This window comes from Pholis gunnellus (assembly GCF_910591455.1).
Source record: "Pholis gunnellus genome assembly, chromosome: 11".
NCBI lineage: Eukaryota > Metazoa > Chordata > Actinopteri > Perciformes > Pholidae > Pholis > Pholis gunnellus.
The window spans coordinates 9,010,769-9,020,196 of record NC_136538.1 but is presented as its reverse complement, the minus strand read 5'-3'; the positions used below and the strand labels follow the sequence as shown (position 1 = coordinate 9,020,196).

The 9,428-nt window shown below is 39.1% G+C and overlaps 1 protein-coding gene across 1 annotated transcript; it reads left to right on the top strand.

Annotated features, from left to right (window-relative positions):
- The first annotated feature begins 379 nt into the window (after positions 1 to 379).
- Positions 380 to 9,156, top strand: LOC306703536 (interferon-induced, double-stranded RNA-activated protein kinase-like). Its single transcript, XM_079169534.1, has 17 exons — positions 380 to 582; positions 1,055 to 1,199; positions 1,363 to 1,436; positions 1,768 to 1,926; positions 2,067 to 2,199; positions 2,465 to 2,532; positions 2,623 to 2,713; positions 2,976 to 3,040; positions 3,135 to 3,222; positions 3,443 to 3,501; positions 3,622 to 3,741; positions 3,831 to 3,974; positions 4,065 to 4,269; positions 6,884 to 7,024; positions 7,222 to 7,320; positions 7,563 to 7,625; positions 8,249 to 9,156. The coding sequence occupies exons 1-17, from the start codon at positions 479 to 481 to the stop codon at positions 8,381 to 8,383; spliced, it is 1,893 nt and encodes a 630-aa protein (XP_079025660.1). The 5' UTR covers positions 380 to 478; the 3' UTR covers positions 8,384 to 9,156.
- Positions 9,157 to 9,428: the final 272 nt, after the last annotated feature.

Genomic DNA, 9,428 nt, shown 5'->3' with positions numbered 1-9,428 from the left:
GTGGTGCAGTTGCCCTCAATGACCATGATATACTTGCCTTACACCAAATATGTAAGAGGTGCCTCTTTCTAGAAATGTGCCCCTTAACTCTGAGACGTTGTGTGCACACCACTGGACAGATCAGTTCAATCCTAAACGAACTATAACAAAACAATAACTAGTAATTGATAACTAATGCCGAATAAGTCACGTTTCTGAGATTTTGCCACTCCTCGTTTGCAGGTGTAAGTTAGGTTAATCGGAGCTCAGTTTTTAATTTGTATTGTTCAGATAAAGTCAAGTCACGAAACGTGAATGACGTTATGAGGAAACGTACGGGTAACCAATCACAAGACAGTTTAACATCCGCTGAATTGAAGCACAACGCGGATATAACCAACACTACGAGACTAATTACTTAGAGAGAAGTATTGTGAGCTTTGTACTTTGTTTTCAAAGTGGGTTTTGAGCTGACATTCCGGCTGCTACTTTATCTAGGATGGAAACTAGAGACTATCTCTGTGAACTATACGAATACAGACAGAAAACACGCTGTAAACTGCACTTTGAGGGACGCGACGTTGGCCCTGACCATGATAAAACGTGAGTTAAATAAAGTGTTGCACATTATTATGCAGTAGTCGATGAGAGTGACCGTCTCTTCCGTAGGGTGCCATGAATGACTATATGGCTCAAGGGTGGTTGTTTAATATTAACTGTATCAGTTATGTCCTGTGATGTTTTTACTTCTTCATTTGTTAAGTAAATGGTGGTCAGGTAAATGTGATAGAAGAGAGGTATGAAGTTGTATTAGTGGAAATACTTGAGTCCTCAAATGTCCATTCTTTGAATAAATGTAACGTTACTGTGCTACAATTTCAGCTCATGAATGTAATCAGGCTGAGGCTGTGTGAATATAGTCCAGTGGTTACAGCAAGGGTGATTACCTGGGCTGTATATTGTAGTGTGCAGATTAACAATGCACCAGTAATTGAATGCACCATCAACCATCCTCACCAACCATCATTTCAAGTCAACTTGCCTTAATGACAGAGATGTGACAATGTTCCCACAGGTTCACCCAGTGGGTAGTCCTAAATGGTAAAGCCTATCCCGATGGTGTGGGCAAGAACACGAAGGAAGCCAAGCGTAATGCAGCTAAAAAAGCCATAGAAAGCTTGTTGGAGAACAAACATCAGGAGAACAAACATCAGGACACGGTACGATTATTGTTCCTCTCTGCGTAAATATCCACTAGTATTTAAAAGTAAAAGACCAATCATAGGCCTAAAAACCTGTTGTGTTCTATGGTGTCACATACTCAGCAGGCCACAGTCCACAGTGTCAACCATTTTAACATTGTACTTTATTTTTATTTTCAAGGCTGCAGAAGAGAAATACGACCGTACATCAGGTCAACAAAAAGAGGAATTAAATAAAAACGTTTCTGATATTCGGTGAGTAAATCACAACAGCAGTGCATTTTTTCATTTTAAGATGAGATAAACCTTTATTGATACCCAGCTGGGAAATTTGTTTGTTGCAGCAGCACAAGAACAGCAATAGAAAAAGTTAAATAAATAAATAATAAGAGGTATGTAGAAACTAAAATAAGAATAGAATAAAAAATAGGATCTATACATGAGCATTTGTAGACAAAAATTATAAGGTAAAGTGATATATGATATGATTAAGCTATAGTACTTAGTGTCTGTATTAATATAGAGCTTAATATAATGATGCAGTTTCATGTTTTCATCACTGTGAAATGTCACTTGTTTATTACAGTAATAAGATGAGACGCCTCAGTGTGAAGTCGCAGCTTTGCAAAGACAAACATGGAAAAACAGAGAATTTCATTGGAATGATTAACAACTACTGTCAGAAAACAAACCGCTGCCATTCATATGTTGAAGAGAGGAGATGTGGTCCAGTTCATGACCCTCAGTAAGTATGAACCTGAACCTCTGTACTCTGAATAGACACCACAGACACTCTGTTCTAACGCTTGGTTGGTATTTTGTTGTCAACAATATTAAAAACGTTATAATGATGTGAAATATTTCCTCTTTTTTCAAACACAACAGACATTTCTACAAATTAATAATAGACAAAAAGGACTACCCTGAGGGTGAGGGTAAGACGGCCAAGGAAGCCAAACAAAATGCAGCTCGGCTAGCCTGGTCTGCTCTCCAAGAACAGTCAGACTTTGACAGCAAGGTATTGCATGTTTTTTTACTCCTTTTACATCATGAAATGAAACATACACTCACTTGCCAGTTTATTACACAAACTAGCAAAGTCTAATATTTTTCTACCATCATGTTGAGAAAAGATAACACCAGGCTGTAGTTAGTGGTACTTGCTAATACTAACAGGTGGCAGCAGATCCTAATAGCTACTTTTGAAGACTTTTAAATAAAAAGCTTCCATTGAGGTGAAGTTTTACATGAAATAATGATGTCTATCATTCTTTGCATTTTAGGTGTCTGTCAGATCAGCAGTGTCAGAAGATGGTGCTTCACCTATGTTGCCTGCACGATTAACTACACAGTAAGGCACTGAATGTCATTAGTAAAAGAGTAGACAACGGAGTTAAATAATGAGAAAGCTGTACTCATGTCTCTCATTGTATTCCCCTAGGAAGTCCCATCAATCATCATCAGAAAGCACGCCAATGGAAACAGAAGGCTCAAATATATTCACTGATTCATCAATCCCTTCCGAGGCTCAGGTCTGTTCTCTCACTTAGTAGGTCAAGCAAAAATCTACAGCTGTGATATGTACAGACTGTTGCATGCTAGTAGCAGTCTTGTAAGTGCAAGAAAGTTTAGTTTGGGTCCATAGCTGTGGTATAACCAGATGAAAAATGAAAATAGTTTGACTGAGGTGAAAAATTACATAAAATAGTTGATATTATTTAACATTTTTCAGGGCTACAGGACAGTACATCATTTGGAACATGCTACATTATAACATCTTTTTGTGAATTGTAGATTCCTTTAAGGTCAGCTGATTCTGAAGATGATGCCTCAACCAGGTTGTCAACACCAACTTCACTGTAAGGCACTTATTGATCCTAGTATTAGAAGTCACTTTGTAGAAAGCTGAATATTGAAAAAACTGTACTCATGCCTCCTATTATCTTCTCCTAGGGAGTCTCTTGCATCGTCACAAAGCACGTCAACGGGTACAAGTGGCTCAGCAAAATTCACAGATTCATCAAACTCCTCCAGGGATCAGGTCTGCACTTTATATCACAATCTTAAAAGCTGTGATAGTAAATAGAAAAATCTAATTTCTGTAAATGCAATACCAACTACTTGTCCAAAAGACCACATGCTACTTGGCTGTTTTGATGTAACAAACGACACGTTGTATGTCCTAGTTCTTAAAAAGTAAACAACTTATTAATCAGAACGGGTTCAACATTTTAAATCCATTTATTCTTTTATTCTCTAAGGATGCTGTCAAAGACCAGAATATGGGAAAACGTCAGAATGAGACATCCATCCAGTCGAGGTATAAAAAGCAACAATAATTTGCACTGTAGCGTGTGTTTTATATTCTGATATGACCTTAAACTTCTCTCCCAATATTTGATCTCTATGTTTTGCCTAAAAATAGTGTTAATCTCAACAGGTTTACGTCAGAATTTGATTCCATGGAGTGTCTTGGCAGAGGAGGCTTTGGTCGTGTTTACAAAGCAAGAGACAAAGTGCTGGACGAGTATTATGCTGTAAAGGTTGTCTGCTGTGAAGAGTAAGTATATAAAGTCGTACGGTTCCAGTGAGCATTGTGCCGTAAGTACTTTGTTTGCTGATTCATCCTCTTGTTCTCATTTGGATCAGGAAATCTCTTCGAGAAATTAAGACATTATCAAAACTCCAACACTGTAACATCGTCAGATACTTCACATTTTGGAAGGAGGACTCAGGATACCTGGGGAATTCTGAATCAACGAACAGTTCAGCTAACAGTTACGGCTCTTCCCAGTGAGTCCCATGCACTTAACTTTGGTCTTAACTTTTTGTTTCAAGTTAAAGGTGAGTAATACAATCAACCTTCTCTTCTTTCTTTTCTAGGACTTCAAGTAATTTATCGGCAAAGTACTTCTATATTCAGATGGAGTTATGTGACACCAGAACACTTAAAGATTGGATTGCTGAGAAGAACACTGAGCCTCTGCAAGACTCCAAGAGAAGAGAAGAAGGTCTAAGCATTGCTCAGAAAATACTCAGTGGAGTCGAATATATTCACTCCAAGAAGCTCATCCACAGGGACCTTAAGGTGAGACTAGCCAGCGTATGGCTGAGGCAAAGCTGATATAGACGCTACCTGTCTGTAACTTTAAGTGTATAAGCATTTAATATGTCATCCAGTTTACCCTGACGAGGCCCAGCCAGCACCCTGAGACAGATCCTGGTGTAAGACAGAAGTGAAACTGGTCAGAGGGCGGATAACATAGAACCAGTTTATTGTTCTGGTATTCGCTCGTACAGAGTAGCATCACCACATACTAGACCTTTGCAACTCACCACTATTTACCAATGAGCACATGGTTATTCTTAGTATTCGGCTAGATCTTGCCCCAACAAGTCCCAAGTTGGTGGAATTGTGCTGCTGTTGCTCGCCTGCTGTTTGAAGTCCAGTATTCAGTTCAGTACATCATAGACTTTTGTGTTTGTGAACCACATGATTTCTTAGATAATTATGTGCCATTATAGCACAGTACTGATGTGGAGACAGGTAGAGGCAAGTGGTTTTCATTGACAATATCTTCCCTTCAGGAAGTAGAAGTAAACCCATATGGTGTCATGGGGTAGTAGAATGGAAAGTATGAACTCAGAAACACAAGCAGACAAACAGGTTCTTTTTTACAAAAAGCAAGCAGGGAGCAGACTATCATGGAAGGTAGAATGGACCGGGAAAGGCAGAGGCGGACAGACACTGGGTTGATGAATTTGGAGATTGGAAACGGACCCATGAACCAAGGAGCCAACTTTCTGGATTCTCTCCTGACAGGAAAGTTGTGCATGGACAGCCTTCATGACAGAAGAAAACAGACCCTCTGGCCAGAGGTGTAGTTGGTGGCAATAATGTAGCGGTGATTGGTGCTCCTCTAGCAGCGATCGGCGGTTTGGAGGACAGTGGAACGGCCTGCATCCAGGTGTGCCATCAACAACATATAAAAGCCTACATCAAAGGGGCGTTGGCCTTTCGTATCTTGTCTGGAAAGAGAGGGGGTTGGTAATCCAGCACTTGAAAGGGGAGAGGCCAGTAGCTGGGAAGGGTGTTGTGGGAGTATGCAACCTAGAGGAGTTGTCTGGACCAGGAAGAGGGATTGTGGGAAGAGAGTAAGTGTCCATTTCCTTGTCCATACGTTAGGCCTGGCCCTTGGACTAGGGGTGGACAGTTAGCTCCAAGGAGGCTGCAGAACTCATTCAAGAAACAAAAATTAATTGATGCTTCTGGTTAGTGGGAACAGGTAGAGGTTGTAGAAGGCCGGCAGGAGCCTGGTGGGTGGTGACAAACTCCTTGGCTTCCCATTCCATTGAAGCCCACTAGAAATGTTGTTGCAGGAGGGCCAGGGTTAGCCAGACACGGTTAGTGGGACAGGCACTGGGAGCAGGGTTTGTGGTTAATAATGAGACTGATTTGACCCCATAGTTGAGAAATGAGAATAGTAGCATATGTGAACCATCTATTTGAACTCAGCAAAGGCCTTATCCGCTGCAGGCGACCACAAGATAGGGGAGTTCTGGGGGTTGAGGACAGTGCCACAGAGCTGCAGCTCCTGATGGAGCATTGGTCAAATTTGGCAAACCCCAGGAAGCATTGCAGCTCCTTACAAGAGGATGGAGTGGGCCAGTCCAAGACGGCCTTGACCTTGCGGGATTCATCGGAATGTTACACCTATTGACGATGAATGCCAGGAACAACACCTTCAAGACATGAAACTCACATTTCTTCGCCTTGAAGAAAAGTTGGTACTTCAGAACTGATCCTGCTTGGATCTTGAGAAGAGGAGAATGCCACTCAGATATACAAAACACAGATATTAATCAGGTCCTGGAGAACATCATTGACCAATACCTAGAAAACAGCAGGGGCATTGGTTAGGCCGAATGGCATTACAAAGTACTTGAAATGTCAACTAGGGATGTTGAAAACCGTCTTCCACTTGTCCTCCTCCATAATCCATATCAGATGATATGCATATCCAAGATCTAGTTAGGAAAAGATGATGGCCCCATGCACGAGTGGGCACCTGATCTTCACCAGGGCTGGGCCTAGGTGAAGGGTCGAGGTTCTTGTCCTCCTTCTCCACGACGAAAGATTTAATAAAAAAAGATGAGGATCCAGTGAGTTCCAGGAACTCTGGAGGGAAAAGACTAAGAGTGGGGGCCAAAGCAAATGGAAATGTTTGTGTACATAAATTCGTTGTGTGTAATATCTATTAATTATTTCTCTTGTGGTAAAGTCTGTTCACTTTTGAAGGCCAGTATTCAACAATTCCCCACCAGAATATTATTCTTGGTAGGATGGAGGAAGCTTTCAACAGTATTTAGAACATCTGGTTATAAAACCCTTGAACATACTACTTGGCATAACATTTAACATAATAATAATAAAATGAACAAATACCACAATAGAATAATGTCACATTATTAGATTTGTTTTGTCCCTAGAAATGGTCAACTAGATAAACGAGGCTGTTCGTTGATCATTACACCAATTGACCCAATAAAAGCCACACACGCTGACTGTTCAGATTTAATGCTGGTTTCAAACTCAGGTACCGATTTTAAATCCATTCACTGGTTCAGGTGTTGACTGCCCATCATGTGAGGAGCTAGATATTTATTTGTTTAAATTTGTGTTTTTTCATTTCAATGATAAGCCTGAAAACATCTTCTTTGGACTGGATGGAGACGTGAAGATTGGAGACTTTGGTCTGGTCACCACAGATGCTGATGATGACGATGCTTTGATGGAGAGATCAGAGCAAAGAGGAACCAAAACTTACATGGCTCCTGAACAAGTGAGATGGTCTATACTGACAATAACTTCTTCTAAATTATTGTGTTGACACTTAACAATGCTCCTGAATTTCCTGAATCTCAACCTCACCTCATTTAGTTAATGATTATAACTAGTTAATATGTTTTAATGATTAGGATAACATGAAGCTGCTGAAGTGCCTATTGTCAATACTGTGTTTTTATTCTATCACAAAAGAGGGGCAGGAACTATGACCGTAAAGTGGACATATTTGCTCTGGGGTTGATCTACTTTGAAATCCTTTGGAAACTCTCTACTGGCCACGAAAGAGGAAAGGTGAGTCTTTACAAATAGAAAACCAGCTTCTGTCGGTATAAACCAGTCGTTGATTTATTTTCAGTATGGTGTGTAGCAAAATCAATGTACTGTAGATCACAGATACATTGGAACTTCATTGTTCATCTTTTAATCTGTCTGTGTAATTTTTCTTGTACTAATTTGTAACATTCAACAGAGCAAATTTTAAGTATTTGTAAATTTGTGGCTAACTTGTTGTTTTATCATCTTATGAATATCAGGTTTGGGATGATGCCAGAAGTCAGAAGCTCCCTGAAGAGTTTGGACTGACCTTTCCCCAAGAGGTAGATTACCATGGACAATGAGCATCAGGGTGCCAGTTATTCATAAACAGTACAAATTGGAAGAACTACTTCACTTGAGTATTTTCTTCTCATGACACTTCAATATTTCAGAGGGAAATATTGTTCAATTATTAGATTGAGTTAAGTTAGTTAGTTTACAAATTCCGATTTTTGCTCACCAAACATGAAAATGTTGTAGTACAGCTGAAATGATTAGCTTAGGAATTGATTGACATAACAATTTAATGTGAGGATATAAAGATTTTTTGTTTTAATTTATTTGTTTAAATCGTTATGACGGTCTTACTTTGGACTCTGGGTATTTGTAACAGCATTAAAATCTATTTTCAGAATTTTTACAAACCAAACAAACAGTCAATTGATGGAGAAAATAGTCAGCAGATTAATCCGTAATGAACCATCTCTAAAGCCTCAAAGGATTAGAGTCAAAACAGGGCTGCTGCCGTCTGTATGTGAATAATGTCAAATAGAAAAACAGTGTTTTGAGTGTGTCAAAGGTGCATATATTGGATATACTGTGGAGTGGAGCTTCAACAATATGACATTTTCTATTATTGTTGGTACAAATATCTCAGTAGCAGTTGTTTTTGTTCTTTTTGCAGAAACAAATCATTGAGTTAATGCTGAATGAGAAGCCTGAAGACCGACCCGAAGCAACTAAACTGAAGGCAGAAATGGAGATATGTGCTCGGACATTAAACGCACAAAATATGCATCAGGAAGATGCAACTGCCTGATTATCACAAGGAATTGTGATAAGTCTTTAGCAGCATATGGAAATGTATCTGTTCTAATGTCTAATGTTACCAATATGATTGTGGAGGGAAATGTTTCACGTACTGCACTTTTATAACTGAGATCAGTTCACTCCCTCAAACACACAACCATGACTCAAGGACACGTCAACTTAAAGACAGAAGATCAAATGATTAACCATTCAATTATTGAAGAAACTGGAAAGCGGACCTAGTAGTATGGATTTTAATAATCAGGGAATGATTCATGAAATCAAGTTTATTGTGATTTTAGAAAATAACTATTGGTTCTAAATAATCATGTGCCGGTAATTTCTGTGTCCACAGTTGACATTTTATTCTATGCTGAAAACGGTTGATGAATTCAAAGTAATGTCACATGATGTCACATTACAGCCTTTGTTTTGGAGTGGGTATGTTAATAAGGGTTATCCTGGATAGAATGGTCAGATATCTACACACTAAATGTACATATATATATACACACACGCACATACTATACTGTACGTATAGACAGTACGGTCACCAGACAGAAAACTTTGGACGGGCATCTTATTTCTCAAGGTGGGGCCCTCTTTTTTGGTTTGGTTTGTTGGGGGTTTGCATTCATTTGTTATAACAAATATTGACCATATTTTATAATATTTCAACAATATTGTTGGACAGAATTCAGGAGTATATTGATGAATGAGTTCTTTTATATTTTGTGAGTGGCTGCTGCACCTGTTGTATCAGGATTAAAGGTTTACAATATGGTTTTGATATCTTCCTTTTGATGTATTCTTCCTAAGCCAATGTAATGTAATTTAGCCAGTAAAACCACAGCATTACAGTAAAACGTAATTACATGAACAAAAGACTTTCATTATGCTGCTACAACATTGTGCTTGACAGTATCATGTGACATGTCAGCCAATGACAATATGAAAATGGCACAGCTGAGAAATATTGGAGAAAATAGCCCTTTGGCTAAAATAGAACTTTAATTAATGCACATCCCAGCATTCATTATATAAATGTGAGAACA

Bases quoted from the DNA above. Each gene is read 5' to 3' on its own strand.
- LOC306703536 (XM_079169534.1), top strand. From the start codon at position 479: ATGGAAACTAGAGACTATCTCTGTGAACTATACGAATACAGACAGAAA. The intron at 3,041-3,134 runs GTAAGGCACTTA...ATCTTCTCCTAG, and splicing joins TTGTCAACACCAACTTCACT to GGAGTCTCTTGCATCGTCAC. The intron at 7,626-8,248 runs GTAGATTACCAT...TTCTTTTTGCAG, and splicing joins GACTGACCTTTCCCCAAGAG to AAACAAATCATTGAGTTAAT.